Source organism: Podarcis cretensis (assembly GCF_951804945.1).
Source record: "Podarcis cretensis genome assembly, chromosome: 4".
NCBI lineage: Eukaryota > Metazoa > Chordata > Lepidosauria > Squamata > Lacertidae > Podarcis > Podarcis cretensis.
Genome location: NC_137173.1, coordinates 35,053,871 through 35,074,061, shown reverse-complemented (window position 1 = coordinate 35,074,061; position 20,191 = coordinate 35,053,871). Strand labels below are relative to the sequence as shown.

Sequence of the window (20,191 nt, the reverse complement as noted above, 5' to 3'; positions counted from 1 at the left end):
GTAGTCATAAACAGTAAATAAAACATCAAAGAGCACACAACCAAATTGAACTATTTCCACATAAATCACAAGATCCAAAATATAGATACAGAAATTGATAACAGCAACAACCCTCCTGCAAACAAAACCCCCTAAACTATACCCCAGCCCAAGATTCTGTTCAGCAGCCCAAGCTTTTGTAGCTGGAGTCAGTCAGGGCCCTGCCCTTCCAGGCCTGGTGGGGAAAGGTCTGCAGATCTTCCAGGACTCACAGCTAAGAGTTTTGGCCACACAACAACAATAAACAAACGACCTGCTCAAATTGTTTATCATAGAAGTTGCACCTTTTTGGGGGCCATACTTCTGTATACCTTTACATTTTCCATAGGGTATCTAGTATTTTAGAGAAAGTTGTGAAAGCTGGCCAGAACAATCACATTAATTAGCACATTAAAGAATGAAGCTGTTTGAGACATGGACATTCGGAGATCTTTGTGCATCCAGCATCTCAGAAATACTTTCATCATAATGAATTTCTAAGACCAGATAAACAGGGACACAGATTTCCGAATAATGCCTATTAGGAAGTTGAGAGAAAAATGGCATACGGTAGTTAAAGGACACCAACAAAGCTGCAAATTTTTTTTCAATTGGAAAAAAACCCACACATTCTTTTAACATCCACATGTAACTGCTAAGCGTTAACTTATGGTATTTGATAAAGGACTTGTATATCTATAACAATACTGGTGATTGCTAAGGAGGAAAGTTCAGCTTTCAGAATGCAGCTCTATTCCAGGCATTGTCCTTGGATTATTTTTAGTCTCTGGTTTTAGAATGGGCTTTTCTCTTGTCATATCAAACTTTATTTCCTTTACATTAATGCAACCTTTCCCCTTTATTTCAGAGGCAATCTGGATAAAGCCATTGAAATGTTCAATAAAGCTATTAACCTAGCCAAATCTGAGATGGAAATGGCTCACCTCTACTCACTCTGTGATGCTGCCTATGCCCAGACAGAAGTTGCAAAGAAATATGGATTGAAACCACCAACATTGTAAAGAAAGAATTGGAGGGAAATGACCTTTTTAAAAGTAAAGCTGCCCCCTTCGACCTAGTCCTAAAGACACTGTTGCAGTGTGTTGAATGGTGGAAGTTAATCTGGGGTGGTTTGGGGTTTTTTTTTTGGTTTTTTTGGTCCATGGTGTTGTAATTATCTGTTAAATGTTTAGGTGTTGCTGGAGTGGCTGTCCATCAGAGTAAGCAGTTTGTTCCCCCTGCAGCAAATAATTGTTAGAGGGAAGTTAAAAGAGTTGCAAGGGGATCAAATATTATTTTGGCCATGCAAATAAAAACCTTTTTGACTCATGTTTTGAGGGTGGATGTTGTGAATGACTGGCTCTTATCTACAGGATGTTTTACTACTGCTTATTATGTTGATTTTAAAAATTAATAGTGCTGTGTAATTTTTTATATGCAATGAATCCCTCTGGCTTGATTTTATTTTTGCAAAGAAAACATTATTTGCAAAGTTGTTGAATAGTAGGGATTTTTAAGACAATTGTGGGTGAAGCTAAATCATTTCAACATAGTTATCATGTGCAGTTTGTTTTCTTCCCGTTTACAGTTTCTGCTTCATTTAATAGAACAGTGGCAGCTATACAGAAACCGAAGTTCTCAATCTGCTGTTCTAGTGCATGGTTTAGAGAACTACTTCAAAGATCTTTTGCAATTTACTAACTACCATTTATCAGTAGCCCTGTGTCCCCAAAAGCAACTTTTCCTTTCCCTTGTCTTAATTTGAAAGTCACTAGAAAAAGCCTATTTGTCAAAACGTTTTTCAGGAGAGCAAAATTGTCTCTGTTAAGGACACTGCCAACACTGGTCTTGGATTCGTCAGGTTAGTATGCGTGCTAGAATTATTGTAGAAATAAGTATCAGACCTTGTTGGGGTGAAGTTTAGTTGAAAGGGTCCAACTGAATTGGAAACAGTAACTTAGGCTTCAAAAGATGCTTTTGGGCTTATGCTATGGCACAAAGCTTCCATTTGCAGTTTTGTTACTTTTTAGCTCTATTTTAAGAGCTGTTTCCATTCGAGTACTTAGCAAATTGCACATACTGGGTTGGATCCACACTTTGCTCCCATCAGTAGAAACATCTCCTGAATGGGGTTTTGCCCAGAGGATTCTACTGTTGGTGAATTTCCTTCTCCTCCGGTACCACATTCCACATTTCAAGAGAATTATGAGACCCTTTAGAAGAGTGGGAGTGGGAGAGATGCTAGAGGCTGCGGGGAGAGGAGGCAATCTGCAACAGTTGCCTCCCTGCACAGGTGAGATCTCTATTGGATTGAAAACCTCCTGGGAAGTCTGCATTCAATCCACTGATCTCAGTTGCCCTACTGTTCCTAGGAGCTACTGAAGTGAACCCGTAACTGTAATAGTACTATTTCAGATTTACAAAATTCATTGTATAGCACAGATGTGTTAAGATTGTATTCTGAGGTCAGTTAATTTTAGACTGCTTCCTAAGCCACACATTGTGAAAACGAGTTACACTACATTTTGCTGAAAAGAGTTCATTCTGTTAATGTAATAAATGAAGAAAATTGACAAGATTAGGTGATAATTTTAATCTTTCCATTATGTTCAGTTTAGAAAGTCAACTACTTACAAAAAAAGAAAAGAGGAAGGAGACGAAGCATTTTTGAGTTCTTGAGTTTTCTATTGAAGTATCCCTCTCATCTGTAATGGTATCATGTTTTTCAAAAGGGTTTTTATTTGCGTGGCTCTATGTACACTGACACTTCTGTCTCTGGAAAACAATTAAGAATTAAGCATGTGCTGTCTTGATACTAGCATTCCAAATCATCACAGATTGTTTCCTGTTTTCAGATATTTGAAACTGCACTGAGAATTACATTTGTTTGTTATTTTTTTGTAAATGACTTACACTTGTAAAGTCACCAAATAAATATTACATTCAAATATCTCTTATACATGTAAGATTTAGGGTATTGGTTTTAAAATTGCTTCCATGGAAAATCAGCATACAAAAAAAGACAATCATGTTATGTGAATGTGCTGCTAACTTCTCTGCACAAAATAGTGAAACTTCAAATAACCATGTTTTATTTCCCCATTTTTTTTGCTGGTGCAATGGGGTGTGACTTTTTAAAAAAGGAACCTTATTGCTATAAAATTTATCTTTTAAAAATGGGTAACTTACCTAACAAGACAATTTATCCTAAGGGGCATGGAATCAGCCTAGCTTTTTAAATGGGCCTGCCTACCAGAGCTCACCATTCAGCCCAGCCACACACCCCTGCTCTACGTGAAGTCAGGTGTGGGGCTGGACTGAAAAAGTGCTTGTAGGCACTGCTGATCAGCTGACCAGTACTGCCTGAAAAGCCGCAGGGCTGTGCAAAATAGTGCTTTGAAAGGGGCTTCTGAAGATCTGACAATAGGCTGTTTAAAGGATGTGGGCTGCAATCCTAACCCTGCTAACCTGAATTCAGCAGGACTTCTAAGTAGATTTGGTTAGGATTGTGCTGTTAGGTTGCAAGAGCAGCTTAGAAAAGTGGTTGAAAACTAGACTCCATCAAAAGTCACAGAGGATCTGGACAAATAGGTCTCTGATTCCACCATGATAAACAAAAATACAACCAATACACATCAGCAAATGTTTTTACTATTTATGGCAGGAAACCGTACCCATACTGAACGTTGATCAATCAGTCTGTATAAACAAATGTAATGATGGTATAGAACTTCCTGGTCTTGCTAACTTGGAAAGGACTAGGTGAACACACATTCTTCTTTGTGTGAAAAAGCATATACAACGCGCTTTTAAGCAACATGGGTCTGAATTGTTTTGTACAGCATGTAGATATCTGAAATCTGCTCCAGGATCATGGTTATCCATGGGCATTGTCTGAAGGCTCTTAATGGAAGCTAAGCTACTCTGGGTCTTGTCAATGCCCTGATGGGAGACAATTTGAGAATCCCATGTATGCAATCTTCAGTTTCATAGTGGAATAAATTATAACGAACAAGTTGTCTATAGGACTCTTAATGAATGAAAGCCTTACATGTAACATGATACAGTAACGTATAAAAATGTAAAGGGAAAGGCACTTTTGGACTATCCTGGAATCAGTATTTTCAGATTAGGCATATTTTGATTTGTATTGCTAAGGAAATTCAGCTTCCTGAAGAAGGAAGACTATTTAAAAAAGACTATTTCTCCTCCCCCCTCAAAAAAAAATGTTACAAGAAAGTTCTAGGAAATATTTTTTTTATTAATGAAATGTTAACAGGTTTCAGAAGCACAGCAGGCCATAGCCATAAAAATTTTAGACAACTGGAAGTGAATTTGGGGAAATATACCTAGCACAACTATTTGTGGTGATTCTATTTAAATTGTAAATACGCGTGCGCACACATGAATATAATTGTTGAGACTTCGAAATAACAAGCTGCTTTCCCACGTACAACTGGTGTTGTCCTTTGATTACTTGGGTACTTAACCAGATAACAAATGACAGGATGCCCATCCCTGGTGCTGACAGTTGATCTCTATCAAAGTAGCATTGCTGAGAACTGGAAAATGGCTGCTCAGTTTTCATTGAAGGACTGGCTTTTCAGAACTGGATATTGCAACTATGTACACACTCCAGTTTTATCCAAGAGAGCAAACGAAAGACAAGCTGATGAACTTGTTGAAAACTAGGGCATAGTGGAATTCATTATCAGGCTTACTTCAGTCATTACATCTTGGTAACTAGATTTCTGTAGTTTCTCTTATTTAGCTAGAGAATAAGAATTAATGCTGTCAGCAAAAAAGAAGAAAGATTAGGCATCATACCAGCTGTCAAGTTGGTATTTGAGCCATCAGCCTATTGTGTGGTCCATGCTACAGTGTGGAAATACAAACATTCCAAAATTTAAAGGTGTGATCTAGCCAAAGGTAAGAAGCATTTAATTGGCAAATTAAAATAAATTCTTGACTATCTCCCATTGAGATCAATTACAATTTAATAGGCCTTATTTTAGCTGAATCGTAACTTGTGTGTAACCCTATACCTGTAACTGCATTAGGTGGGGCTGGCTTTCAGGTAAGTGGGTATAGGATTATAGCCTTAATTTCTGTAAGGCCCCTCTCTCCTATGAGAATCTAATTTTTATTACATACTACTAGAACTGCATTTTATATATGTAAAGGCTAACTTGAGTGCCCTATAAAACAGATTTTTCTGTTCTCCAGAGGGGATTAAAATTTGTACTATACATACTGAGGGTTTTTTGCTTTTTTGGCAGGTATAGATGTGTGAATCAGTGAGAATGAGCAAGAAGAGGGGGATGCTAGAAAAGAACTATCATCAAGTCCAAGCTACTTGGAAAACAGCAGCTAGTATGACAGCTATTAAATCTCAAGTGGGGGCTCTGGGGTGGTACTATATGTGCTTGTGCACAGCGGGCAGTTTACATTGTGGCTTTAAACGAAGGCGTCAGATACTGAATACATGGTGTGTGTTTTTTTTTAAAAAAAATAAATTTCATTTCACTGTATGTGCCTTTTTGCTTTTTAAAAATGTAACAAACTTGTTATTCCATCAGAAAGAAAAGCAGTTGTGGCAGCAGTAATTCCACATTTATACTATTGGACTGAGCACTTACAAACTTAAAGTATTTAAAACCTGTAAGTGTTTTATTAATGGAATCAAAATTCCTGTTTTGGTGAAAGTATATTTAGAAGTGGGTTATGAACCAGTGATCACTATTAAGAGTAGCATTCTCTTTTCATCTTTGCTTTCATTCACTCCATGAATTTGCCCATGGTCCCAGCTGTACTAATCATTCTGACTGTCCAGATATTTTACAGAATTGAAAGATTGGTAGATTTATCGTCCTTTATGTAGGTAAAATTTCCAACAGGTGTAGATTGTGGCAGATTTTTGTGACTTGCTGTTTGATGACGAGCAATGAACAGTGCACGGTGTCAGCAAACTTGGCCACAAATACCAACTGAATGTCAGAATGCAGATAATCTCTATATATGTTCTGAAGACATCATTGTTAAAACAGCCTAGGAAGTACCTATCCCTAGAAAAACTACGTTAATTCAATTCTTCACTGAGAGACAAGAGACAATGTAGTTCATTACTTTAGGATTTGCAATGGAATGTTATCCACGTAAGCTGTAATTTTATTTATATTTTAACAGAGTTGCACCCCCACCTTCAAAGGTTCCCAGGACAGCTTTGGACTGTGTCATCACAACCACAAGGGTCAAGAACACCTTCACAGGAAGCTGTTTTATTTCAAATCAGCCTACTGGTCTATCTAGCTCAGTAGTTGACACTAACTAGGCACCTTCTGTTTACAAAACATGTGCTTTATGACTTGACTACAGCACCTCTCCCTCCCTCCAGGAAAAGCCCCTGCCCCAAGGATGACTTATTCTAATAATTGGTTTTGGTTCTATAAATACACCCCCAAGCAAACAACACAGTGTATGTCAGTGTCTTTTTGTTGCTGAAGCACTAGAAAATAAATGTTAAATGCAGCAGAGGCATGTAATCCTTGTGGCTTTGGTAGTTAACCACAGATGCTTACAAACGCTTATATTTGGGAGATTTGCACAATTCAAAGCCACATTCCAGCCAGGCAAAAATATTTGAGTAGGCAATGACCTGGGGAGAAAGACATGGAAGGTTGCTTCTAGGTTCCAGGCCTGAGGTTCCCCAACCAAACATTTGTATGAACAAACAAGTGTTGTACATACATAAACCTGTTATCTCATGGAAGAAGCAGCTCAGTGCTCCACCACTAGTTACTCCTGGCACAGTTAGTTTTCTTGAACTGATGGACAATGCAGCCTAAACAAAGTAACTTCCCCTTTAACATAAATAAGGGAGTAATGCCCTTGGACTGGAGTGGGATAGAGCACCAAACCTGCCGTGACACGAAACAACAGAATTCAACTAACAGGGAATTGGAGAAGAGATTGATAGGGAGGGGAAAACTTTCAAGGACAGCTCAGAGCCTTGCTTTTCACTGAATGATGGTACAACTTTTGCAAAATTCTGTAAGGTCAAAATATATTGTCTCAAGGGTTGCTGCTGCTAATAGTAATAATACCCTGCCCATCTGGCTGGGCTTCCCCAGCCACTCTAGACAGCTCCCAGCAGAATACCGTATTTTTCGCACCATAGGATGCACTTTTTCCCCTTCAAAAATGAAGGGGGAATATGTGTGTGTGCTATGGAGCGAAGACAGCATAGCCCCGCGACCCTCTGCCGGCTGGAGAGGTGACGCGCGGCTATGGCAGGAGCCTCTATAGCCGCGCGCCACCTCTCCAGCCGGGAGAGCGCGCTCGGGGCTAAAGAAGCCCCGCTTACGCTCTCCCAGCTGGAGAGGTGACACGCCGCTATTGCAGCAGCCTCTTTAGCCGCGCGCCATCTCTCCAGCCGGGAGAGTGCACGGGGCTAAAGAAGCCCCCCGCGACCCTCTCCTGGCTGGAGAGGTGACATGCGGCTATGGCAGGAGCCTCTATAGCCGCGCGCCTTTCCGCTGCTCCCCGACCTGCTCTTTGGGGCTGGTGGTGGGCTTCCCCCCGCCAGCCCCAAAGAGCAGGTCGAAAGGAACTTGAAGCCTGGAGAGCGAGAGGGGTAGGTGCGCACCGACCCCTCTCTCGCTCTCCAGGCTTCCAAGGTAGCCGCCTGAAGGCGTCTGAACGCACCTTAAACGGCACCTTGTTTTAGAGGGGGAAAACAAGAGGGGGGAAATTCTCCCCTTCTCTGCGCAGCGCCTCCTGCCGCTTCACTGAAGGGGTGCTGGGCAGAGAGGGAGAGAATTTTTTTTTCTTGTTCTCCCCCCTCTAAAACAAGGTGCGTCCTATTGTCCGGTGCGTCCTATGGTGTGAAAAATACGGTAGTTAAAACACGATACAACATCAAACATTAAAAACTTCCCTGAACAGCGCTGCCTTCAGATGTCTTCTAAAAGCTGTGCAATTCTTTATCATCTTGACATCTGATGGGAAGGCGTTCCACAAGGTGGGCGTCACTACTGAGAAGGCCTGCTGCCTGGTTCCCTATAACCACTTTTCACAGTGAGAGAACCAGCAGAAGACCCTCGGAGCTGGACCTTGGTGTCCAGGCTGAACAATGAGGGTAGAGACAGTTCTTCAGGTATACGGGACTGAGGCAATTTATCAAAGCATAATAGTCAATCTTACCATTGTGCGTGTGTTCTCTATGCATGCGCGCTTGATCTCTAAGGCACTGCTATGGTGATACACATATATTTCAATGCATTGTGAAGTGGCTTAAGCAAGTACCCTAATATAAAAAAGTCAAATGAACCCCTCTCATTCAAAGCTTACCACTAAATTTTATATAGAATTTTTAATTTATAAATTGGGTTTCTTATCCTTACTAGATTTTTATCCGAAGGACACTTCATTTTTTCTACATCATTTGACTAAAGATTTCGGAAAAGAAAGGTGATTTTTCTGCACTGGTCCAAGTCTCTATACATCATTGAATTTCGATTCTACAGCATAAAGATCAGACCGCTTCTGAGAAAGAATGGGGATTTGCTGTCGAACTTCTGCAAGCCTCTTTAGGTCTGTAAACAGAAATAAGAAGGCCCATATTACTACCAGTTCTCCCTCACTGCTCCCTACACTACCATGTAGCCATTATAATTTAGCATTTATCCAATGTTGACAAAAAAACCTGCCCCACAACCCAGTTATTGCCATATTTTTAGTACCCCAATGACATTTATCAGTGTAAGTTTGGAGAGATTTGGATCACAGAAAAAAATTGTGTTTGTGCTAGAGGGGTCAGCAAACTTTTTCAGCAGGGGACCGGTCTACTGTCCCTCAGACCTTGTGGGGGACCGGAAAAAATTCTAAACAAATTCCTATGCCCCACAAATAACCCAGAGATGCATTTTAAATAAAAGCACACATTCTACTCATGTAAAAACACCAGGCAGGCCCCACAAATAACCCAGAGATACATTTTAAATAAAATGATACATTCTACTCAAGTAAAAACACGCTGATTCCCAGACCGTTTGTGGGCTGGATTGAGAAGGTGATTAGGCTGGATCTGGCCCCCGGGCCTTAAGTTTGCCTACCCATATGCTAGAGGAAGTGTGCTTGACAAAACTAATACACCCACAGCCAGAAAGAACTTATCCAGAGGAGGTAGAATTGTTTTGTACAGGAAACAATTGTCCCTGCATATTGAGCAAACAACACAATTTCTGTTCCTTAACTAAGCTATGTTTTTTATTTTCAATTACAATGACAAAAATTACCTTTTAAAGTAAAACTGCTATAAAAATATTGTATACCATCTAGAAAAAAACCTACAGTATGTCAACTCAAAACTAAGGTTAACCTTATATATCTCACCCCAATGATAAACCTGCATGACAATGTCCTTGTTCCCCAAACTAGATTCTATGGTTTGTGCCAACCTATCGACACCCTATGCCCCCCATGTTTCCTGGCCTTTCCCTGACCATTTTTTCGATGGGAAAAATGGAGTATTTTAGTGTCCCAATGGTAACATTCAATGCATTTCTTATGTGCGTTATTCCCTGGGAGTTTTTTTCCCCCTTTCAGAAGGAAAACAGTAAGTAGCAACTGGCTAAAATTTGGAGATGTTGTGCGGGTGACAATGTCCTAGATTAGAAGGACTATCCTATATGTCTACTTATAAGTAAACTGCACAATGAAAAGTGTGCCTGGGTAAGTTTTTATCCCAGAAAACAAGATGAAGGTTAAATCCTTAATTTTCACATGCAAAATCAGTCAAATCTTAGCTTGGCAGATCCAATGGTAAATTTTAATTTACCACTGCATGAAAGACATGCAAAGTTATTGAGCCTGTTTTGCGCTCTCATAAATATCCTTGTGGGGGGAGGTTGTTTATTCCCATTTTATAGTCAAGGAACTGAATCGTGTCACTCTGTCCCGGTTTAATGCTACAGAAGAAGCCCATGCCATGGGAGGACAAAAAACACTACTGCGGACTCACCTATATCTGCATAGATAACAGTTTCCTCAGTGCCAGCTTTGGCTATGACCTCCCCCCTGAAAAAGAAAACAGAGCCATTACAGAAGCTCTTTGGGAGCTGGGAGAAAACGGTCAACAGAGCTGTGGTCTTTACCTTGTTACAGGTTAATGAACATACTTCAAAACTTTTTTTTTTTTGCTTGTTTTGTATTTTATTTAAAATAAACACATTACAGTCATACCTCTTGTTACGTTTGCTTCATGATACGTTTTTTCAGGTTGCGTCCTGCGGTGACCCGGAAGTACCAGAAAGGGTCACTTCCAGGTTTTGCCACTCGCACATGCACAGACGCGCAAAATGACATCACGTGCATGCGCAGAAGTGGCGAATCGTGACCCGCATGTGCGAGACATGGGTTGCGTTCTTTTCAGGTTGTGAACGGGGCTCCGGAACGGATCTCGTTTGCAACCAGAGGTACCACTGTACATGCACCCCTTAAGAGCCACAGACTTCCTAAAACAAGGCCTTCAACCTCCTTTACTTCGTCAACCCTCCGAGCTCAAAGGTGGAATGGGATAGAGTTCCAGAAGGACAGGCTGATAGGAAATGGAAGTTCCTGACTTGGCCGTTTGATTCCCATCCAAACTAGATGCGAACAAGAAAAGAAGCAGGGCAAAGAATTCTGAAGCAGTAAGCTTTCAAGGTAATCCAGGTTTTGATCACCACCACAGGAGTTCGGATCTAACGGTCCAAATGCACTTTTGAAAATGTATCACGTTCAATGTTTCTTATGTATCCTTTCCTATTGGCCTTCCCAACATTTGCTGTTTCAAAGTTTTACTAAAATATTATAGTACAAAACAGATTCTCAGCAAGGCTTTATCTGAATGAATTGGTCTGGTATCGTGCCACAAATTCAAAAACTTTGAACTAGAAACTGAGTCAGAAAACATGACATGCGATGGTACTGAATGCAAGACATGTTCAGAGTACACCCCATTTTCCTACTTACCATGGATTTACCACAGTGCTGTGTCCCCAGGCTACATAAGACGCCTTCTCATCCCTGGCAGGAGATGCCGTTGCCACATAGACTTGATTATCGACAGCTCTGCATGAAAAGGAATAAAAGGCTTCAGTATGAATCTTTGTGCACTGGAGAAAATGCAGCAGATGAATGGAGCAAGCTTGAAGTTCTATTTCGCTATGCATGCATTCATCCATATATCGGCTTCAGTGTAAGCAAGTACCATATTGTTTTTAATTTAGTGAGGGAAGCTCTAAATTGCTTTTCTATTTAAAAAGAACAGCACCTTCAGCAATGTAACAAGTGTCACTATTAAACTATTTTTTCTACAAGCACTTGGGAGAAGGGATAATTTGCTGGATCTCACCGTCCTCTTTGGAGCAGTTCCCAGTGGGCTGGCCCCGTTGTCAAGTTAAAAGCCCCTGGATACACCAAGAGCTGGCAACCTGGTTCAAAAGGAAGGAGATGGTGGCTGAGTTGCATTTATATTATTGGGAGAGAAAGGCATAGTCTTGGAAAAGCAGCAGCAATCTCACCATGATGTTTTTTTGAGACGTTTCTCTTCCTTTGGTCAAGTCTTATGGGTTATGCTTTGCTCTCTGCTGCCACTGGACATTCTGTTTAGCATATTTTTGTGTAACAAAAACGTATACACCGCTCGAGTGAGGTTTCATTACAAAGTGGTTTACAGAAGCAATCAAACAAAGCATTGACCTTATCAGTACAAGACAGTTAAACCCAGATATTGTAAAACACCCAAAACTAATTAAAATCAACAATAATCTAAAAACTGATTAAAACACTTGTATCGTCCACATGTTTGGATAGGCTTGCCTAAACAATGATGCTTTAAGCAGGCACTGGAAAGAGCAGAGTGAATATATCTTCTTGATATCCATAGGCAGGGAGCTCCAAAGTGTAGATGATGCCATACCAAAAGACTGATTTCTTACAAATGTGGCACCTGTAATTATTGTGTAGATTGAAGTGGCCAGGAGGGCATATAAAGGGTAAGGCGATCCCACAAGTTTCAGAAAATGCAACCTGCTCCAAGCCCACAAGATAGCTGACATTTATTAGGTATTCTAACCTGGCCTGTGTTGGAAATGCGCTCTGTATGAAGTTTATCATTGCAGTCACTGTCCAGAGATCCTTTCAGCAGCTATGGCCAGTCAGTGCCCAAATCAGTCTGGGGCCTTTTGGAAGAGCTACCTTGATGGCAGAAAGTGAGGAGGAATTAAAGAACCTTTTAATGAGGGTGAAAGAGGAGAGCACAAAATATGGTCTGAAGCTCAACATCAAAAAAACTAAGATCATGGCCACTGGTCCCATCACCTCCTGGCAAATAGAAGGGGAAGAAATGGAGGCAGTGAGAGATTTTACTTTCTTGGGCTCCATGATCACTGCAGATGATGACAGCAGTCACGAAATTAAAAGACGCCTGCTTCTTGGGAGAAAAGCAATGACAAACCTAGACAGCATCTTAAAAAGCAGAGACATCACCTTGCCAGCATCTTAAAAAGCAGAGACATCACCTTGCCAGCAAAGGTCCGTATAGTTAAAGCTATGGTTTTCCCAGTAGTGATGTATGGAAGTGAGAGCTGGACCATAAAGAAGGCTGATTGCCGAAGAACTGATGCTTTTGAATTATGGTGCTGGAGGAGAAACTTGAGAGTCCCATGGACTGCAAGAAGATCAAACCTATCCATTCTTCAGGAAATCAGCCCTGAGTGCTCACTGGAAGGACAGATCATGAAGCTGAGGCTCCAATACTTTGGCCACCTCATGAGAAGAGAAGACTCTCTGGAAAAGACCCTGATGTTGGAAAGACAGAGGGCACAAGGAGAAGGGGACAACAGAATATAAGATGGTTGGACAGTGTTCTCGAAGCTACTAACATGAGTTTGACCAAACTGTGGGAGGCAGTGGAAGACGGGAGTGCCTGCCGTGCTCTGGTCCATGGGGTCATGAAAAGTCAGACATGACTAAACGACTAAACAACAACAACAACAACAACGCTGCTCAACCATGCCCCCTGCTGGCAGTAGAGTGAGTAGCAACTACAGGTACCATACTGAGTGTCTCATTGAAATCGACAGAAGGTGGAGAGAAAACATGAGTTTTCATTAGACAGGCAAACACTAACAGGCTGATGAGAAGGTGTCCTCTTTGTTCAACGTCAATTATACAACTTTTAGTTGTTGCACCTTAATGGGGAACTTTCCTAATTAGACAAATAAATGCTTGCCTTTTGGGACAAGGAGATTGCCATAAGATCAATTATGAATATGCCGAATTGTAGCTTGGATGCAAGCACATTCTCCTTGCTAGTGTATGGAACTTTAGGATATGAAATTGGGTGTTTTACAAGGAATCGTTGTACCCTTCTCCCCCACCACAAATTCATTCAAATCAGCAGGATGTCCTCACCTTTCTGTGTGTAGATTTGAGCAAGCTCAGCAAAGCGGAGGTCGTAACAGATCCCAAGTCCTATCTTGCAATAAGCTGTTCCAAAACATTAAAAACATGCCAGATATGTCACTGCCTTGGGAAGTCCAAGCAGAAAGCTCAGTCTATAAATGCTTACCTCTCTCATTCTCGTTCTCTCTCTCTCTCCCTCACACACACACACTTAATACTTCCTTATTAAAAATATGGCTGAGAAGATCCCATACACAATGAAAAGACAAACTCTCAGTCTACATACAGAAGCTAACAGCACAGCCGTTTCTTGACCACACATGAGCCACAATACACCCTGAAGTGAATTGCTATTCACTAGAATGAAGATGTTTTACTTACGTGTATCAATCACAGATAATGTGGCACCGGGACTCAGCGTTTCTGATTCCTGAAACCGGATTTTCCCGGGGACATTAATGTCAAACAAATGAATCTGTTTTCAAAATAAAAAAGTGTGCTGCTTGCAAATTATTCCACATTAATTGTGCATTCTCTATATGCCCTCTATCCATTCATATATATTTATATCACAACGGGCAATTCTATGATCTACATATATCTTCTAAATAACTTCAGTTTTCCAGAATACCTTGTAGTGCTCTCATTTGAGAAGTATATACAAGGGAATCCCCACCTTCACAGGGGTTCCGTTCCAGGCCGCTGTGTTCATCACCAGGACAAGCGCAAGTGGGGGGGGGGGATTCCCCCACCCCCTTTGGGTGCCATTTTCAACATGTGTGTCAGCAGCAGCATGCATACTGAATGCGTTCAAGTGAGGAAGACGCCTGTACTGGGCTGGATCCAGATTTGCTTTTCTGCCCATAGCAATGTTTAGATAAACTACTGCAATTTAACGTGCAACTTATTGAACTACGGTGAGAATGCCAACGTGGTGCAGCAATTAATGTGCCGTCTTAGATGTAAGAAACCTGGATCTAAATGTGGGAATAGGAAACTTCAGGTATCTGCTACCGAGCAAACTGGAAAGCCTTGGGCAAAGCCCCTTTGTTGTATCTCCATTCTAATCTTGGCAGAAAGTGCAGGATGCAAATGTAACAAACTATTCTTCAATGCCACCAAGTATTTTAAATACGTGGCCACTATGCTTCTCTCAGGTGCTGGATGAATAGATGAATACACACACACAAACATATATATATATATATATATATATATATATATATATACACAGTGGTACTTCGGGTTACATACGCTTCAGGTTACATACACTTCAGGTTACACACTCTGCTATCCCAGAAATAGTGCTTCAGGTTAAGAACTTTGCTTCAGGATGAGAATAGAAATCAGGCTCCGGCAGCGCGGTGGCAGCAGGAGGCCCCATTAGCTAAAGTGGTCTTCAGGTTAAGAACAGTTTCAGGTTAAGAATGGACCACCAGAATGAATTAAGTACTTAACCTGAGGTACCACTGTATATATATAATGAGTCATAGCTGAATCAGAAACCTACAGGTAGCATGTGGAAGCAAAGCATATTTTGTTTTAATGATAATGTACACGTTATACAAATAATAGTGGGTTTCCTTTACATCGAAACATGGCCATATCTATCATATTTTACCTTTCGGTACTTCGTTATCATAGCACCATCTGGACCAAAGCCAGTGCATGTGTTATACAGCTTTCCAGCATCCTCTTCTGGAATAGATCCTTTCATTAAAGAGAAGAAAATTGTTATGACTTAGGCAGATATTCAAACACAATGCTTGTTCTAATCTTACACCTGTATTCAGGACAAGTAAAACTGTAACACTCATCACAATCGCCAATATGGCAATTTACCTCCAATTAGATAAACGCCACACTCCTTTGCAATTTCCGAGAGCTTCTGTGTGGACTCGCCAGGAATTTTCTCCGCATAGTCTGGAAAATATTTTGTGCCATAGGGAGAATTGAAGCATTCCTAAATTTGAAAGCAAAATGAAACAGACATCTGTGTAGCATATTCAGAATGCAAGCCCTACGTACACTTACCTGAGAGCAAGTCCCACTGAACTGAGTGGGGCCTACTTCTGAGTAAATATGCCTATGACAGCCCTCTCAAAGTCTGAGAAGATTTTTAAAGTAATCTGTACAAATGTGTCTGGCCACAAGAGAGCTCTACAAACTTCTTCTTCTTGACAAAGCCGAAACATGGATGAACTTCCGATACTGGAATTGTTTACAGAATAAAATATAGCTCTTAATTTCTACGCAAGCACACACAATGTATCTTTAAACGTGAGATGCAGTCCTCTTACATCTGACTTGCTTACGTCAGGCAGCTCCTTTGGAAAACGCTTAGGCTTCATGATGGGTCAAGCTACAGGAGGATTTGGGAAATGGGTGGGGACTGAGCAAAGGCAGTGTCAAAGGCTTCATGGAAAAGGTGGGTTAAATGAGGATTTGAAGTTAAGTAAGAGAGGTGCTATCGCACAGGTGTTCTGACAGGTAGTTTCAAGAATACAGGGCAGCAAAGGAGAAATGGTGGATGCTTTTGCATGAGCAGAAGACCTTTGGATGTTGGTGGGAGTGGAGAAGCAAAGATCACAGACCAGGATATAATAACCAAGATATATGTTATGGCAAGGCCACAGAAGCAGGCAAAGGTTTAGTGGTCCTAATTATAATTGTTGTGTAATCATAATATTATTGAATAGTCTTTGAAGACTTATAATCTTAGAAGGGGGTATGGCTGTGACTATCATGAAGGGACCATGCACTTTTGAATTTGCCTCGACGCTACTGGAAGTTGGTAAAGAGAGCCTGTGCTGGGTCTGGGAGTCAACAAGAAGTCAGTGTACTGTGAGTCCCAACAAAAGGCATGGCAATAACAACGCCAGATTCACCACAGAACCTGGGCCACGGTCTACTTCCTCAGAGAAATCAGAAGGATGCATTACAGTGGTACCTCGGGTTACAAACACTTTGGGTTACAGACTCCGCTAACCCAAAAGTAGTACCTTGGGTTAAGAACATTGCCCCAGGAGAAGAACGGAAATTGCGCGGCGGTGGCAGCAGGAGGCCCCATTAGCTAAAGTGGTACCTCAGGTTAAGAACAGCTTCAGGTTAAGAATGGACCTCTGGAACGAATTAAGTTCGTAAGCAGAGGTACCACTGTATAGAAGTCTAGCCTTGAGATTTGGGTAACAAGAAACAACATTATTTGGATTAAATCTGAAACAAGAGGTGCCTTCGCTCTCACCAGACAGATACGGTCATAGCTACCTCCATAATCTGGTGCATTTAGGCCCAAGTTAATCAAGTTTCTTTACCTCCCCACTTTGCTTCCTGGCTCACTGAGGAGCCAATTACTCTGTGGAATAAAGGCAAAGGGAGAAATTGGTGAACACAGATAATCCGCGTTCTTCAAGATTCATGAAACACTTAGCACATTCAAACACGATAATTTCACAAGTAATGTATATGTCATCACTTTAAGTGGCTCAGGAAGAGAACAGCAAAGACCATTTTGAACATCCGTTGTTTACACTACAGCTAATATGGGAATATTTATTTGACATCAGAATATCCATTAGCAGGAAGGGAAACATCCTACACTTGAAGCGTTCTGGCTGGTTTATCAAGAACTTTGCACTGTTGGGGCCGCATACAAGGCAGCAGAAGGTTAATGACCAACTCAGAAGGTTAATGACCAACACAGGCAAGAGAACTCTGTGGGCAAAGAGGATCCAACAGGAAAGGAACCATTGCCCCAATTAAGATTGCTGCTGCACAAAGCCAGAAAATGTTGTTTTCAAAGAGCACATTTAGTGTCATCACTTGTGTGTCAAAGGTAGTAAAGCAAAACATAATAATAATAGTAGTAATAGTAGTAATAGTAGTAGTAGTAGTAGTAATAATAATAATAATAATAATAATAATAATAATAATTTATTTATACCCCGCCCATCTGGCTGGGCTTCCCCAGCCACTCTGGGCGGCTTCCAACTAAATATTAAAATACCGTAATGCATCATACATGGAAGAATAAAACAAAACAAAGGGGAGATATAAACGTAATAAATAAATAAATGGCTCAGCTAGTGTCTTCGCTCATGTCTCTTCAGCACCAGATATAGATCTATTACAATTATATTATTGCTCAATTTGAAATCACTTTTCTCTCCTCTGTGGAATTACAGGCTACTGCTACACATTTTAGAAATGGTTTTTAATCTTGTATTTGGCATTTCAGATACAGTATTTTATATTTTGCAATCTTGGGAAATCTGTTGATGGCAGGCTATAAATAACCTAAAAACAAAACAAAACCCAGAAATGCAAACAAGACAGTTTTAGCTGTCATATCCAAAATGCACAGAACTAAGAACAACTTACACTTGCATGTTATTTCAAACCTTGCTGAAGGAAACTCGCAGTACCAAGGAGGAAGACTGAAACTCTATGAATAACAAACAGTAAACAAGTTTGAGGGTACAGGGAAAGTACTCACTGGAAGAACCACAAGTTTTGCTCCTTGTTGCGCTGCAGACCTCACAAGACCACAGGCTCGGTTCAGGTTCTCAGTTTTGGCAGCAGACACGTGAAGCTGGATGAGAGCGATACGGAAATCTAACAAGCAAGAAGGCAGATCATGAACTAGTGGGAAAGACCCCAGAAAATACTCCTAAACTTATAATTTAACCCCCCCCAAAGTATTATTGTACCTGCAGTGCTCCAAATGCTGCACAGACAACCTGCTAGATAATTTATGGATTATGACAGAAATTCTGACAAGGATGTGATGCTCGCGGGGAGGGGGAAGTCGAGATGAATAAAAAATGCAAGTAAAAGCCATCCTGTAGGCAGGGGTGATGTTGGTGGGGGCCAAGCCAGGACAGTTGCGACTGCAGTTGCCCTCTCCAATGGTTTGACTTTACTCCCCCCCCCCCCCACGGCACTCTTCCATTGTCTCTCAAGACAGACAGATGCTAACAACATTTCAAACTGTTGTGACCTTAAGGTAGTTAGGTAATACAGTGGTACCTCGGGTTAAGTACTTAATTCGTTCTGGAGATCCGTTCTTAACCTGAAGTTGTTCTTAACCTGAAGCACCACTTTAGCTAATGGGGCCTCCTGCTGCCTCTGCGCCGCCAAAGCACGATTTCTGTTCTCATCCTGAAGCAAAGTTCTTAACCTGAGTTACTATTTCTGGGTTAGCGGAGTCGGTAACCTAAAGCGTATGTAACCCGAGGTACCACTGTACATTAATAATGATGATAATTATGATGTCTCTCATGTGGACAAGTTAGAGAGCAGCCTTTTATTCCTGCACAGCCCCAGAGCTTCCCAAATTTACCAGAAGTCAAAGAAACTCCAAAACAGAGTCCTTTAAACTTACTGGGAAATTGCCAACAAAACTTGCACAGTAGCAGAAATGTTTGCCTCCCTCTAGTTAAAGGGGAAAGGAAAGCGGTAACAAAGGTCAATTTAATTTAAAATCTTTTGTGGGGTAAGCATGCATAGCACAAACTTCGCGGGCACATAAAGAGCTTTCTAACAGTGCAATCCTCTGCATATTTATGGAGAAGACAGTCTAACTGTGTGGGCTTATTTGCTCGCAGTGTTAAGGGTGGCAACGTGAGGCTATGGACCCCTAAACTGGGGAAATCTCAACAAACTCAGGCTTACTAGTAGACAGAAATATAAAGGATGAAACTGTAAAGTGTGACACAGTTATCTTTGTCATTCGTTTTAGGACAACCGTCCCAGGTCACACCAGCACCACTTGAAACCCTGTTCTGGTTTCAAACCATAGGTCCACTGGTTTAGAATGGAATTTCTTCACTGGCATGGCTAAATATTGAAAATGTACATTCCTTTCTAATTCCTGCAGAAAGGAGAGCAAGTATTTCATGGGGTGGGGGGGTGGGGTGGGGTGGATAAATCAGCCTTGGATAAGAATCCACTAAGGAGATGACAGACTTGGGCTTGCAATCCCGTTGCCCCACGGAACTCATTGAGACTTACTTCGCAGTAGCCTGGCATAGGATTTCAGGCACTTTTATTATAACTACGCTGAAAATCGCCCCGAAATACTACGTGTAACATCTACTTGTGGGGGGGGGGAGGGAGGATGAGCGGTCTCCTACCAACAAAACCCCATAGCAGCGATTATGGATTGAATGAGCATCTCAGGGTGCAGTTCCAAATGCACGCTTCCTTCTGAACAGAGACGTGCACAAGCTAGATCCGTGCAAAGCAGCAGGAAAGCGAAACCTTGTTTTCCTAGGGAACTCCCCCTCCTCTCCCACTAGCAAAGCGGGTGTGTGTGTCCCTGTTTAACTGCCAGCCCAGATCATTTTGCATTTTGCACCGGAAATTAAGAGCCCCTAACGAAGCCCAAGGGTCCCCCACCCAGTGGCGTAGCGTGGGGGGTGCAGGGGGGGCCGGCCGCACCGGGCGCAACATCTGGGGGTTAGGGAAATCCACGGGTTAGGGGGCGCAAATCCACGGGTTAGGGGGCGCAAATCCATGGGTTAGGGGGCGCAAATTACTTGCCTTGCCCCGGGTGCTGATAACCCACGCTACGCCACTGCCCCCACCCCGGCAGGAAAGTCACTCACTGGCCATGACGCCTTTCGCCAGCTGCATAACCGCGAAGGCTCCTCCGCGCCCCAGCAAATGCCCATTCTCCGAGGGGGGCGCGCATGCTCCGTAGGAGCGAAGGGTTGCTGGGAAA

At 41.7% G+C, this 20,191-nt stretch overlaps 2 protein-coding genes across 6 annotated transcripts in view; one reads left to right on the top strand and one right to left on the bottom strand.

The window, feature by feature from the left end:
* The window catches only part of TOMM70 (translocase of outer mitochondrial membrane 70), a gene marked incomplete at its 5' end in the record, with an annotated part of 42,297 nt that extends 36,748 nt beyond the window's left edge, over positions 1-5,549 (top strand). For 3 of the 4 annotated variants that reach the window (XM_079974548.1, XM_079974547.1, XM_079974550.1), the window contains one exon: positions 887-5,549. In XM_079974548.1, coding sequence (XP_079830674.1) covers positions 887-1,040 — 154 coding nt within the window. In that variant the 3' untranslated portion in view covers positions 1,041-5,549. The remainder of the gene's footprint in view (positions 1-886) is intronic. The other variant, XM_079974549.1, reaches the window with a different exon arrangement.
* A 2,806-nt stretch (positions 5,550-8,355) lies between these two features.
* NIT2 (nitrilase family member 2) lies at positions 8,356-20,156 on the bottom strand. Of its 2 annotated transcripts, XM_079974551.1 has the most exons (10): positions 20,076-20,156; positions 17,963-18,081; positions 15,310-15,430; positions 15,089-15,177; positions 13,849-13,942; positions 13,477-13,551; positions 11,414-11,492; positions 11,032-11,130; positions 10,040-10,095; positions 8,356-8,612 (listed from the first exon to the last, which is right to left on the bottom strand). In XM_079974551.1, exons 1-10 carry the CDS (start codon positions 20,101-20,103, stop codon positions 8,515-8,517), a joined length of 858 nt encoding a protein of 285 aa, XP_079830677.1. In that variant the 5' UTR covers positions 20,104-20,156; the 3' UTR covers positions 8,356-8,514. The 2 variants fall into 2 exon arrangements, with proteins under 2 accessions (XP_079830677.1, XP_079830678.1); XM_079974552.1 differs by lacking the exons at positions 17,963-18,081; positions 20,076-20,156 and adding an exon at positions 16,735-16,822.
* Positions 20,157-20,191: the final 35 nt, after the last annotated feature.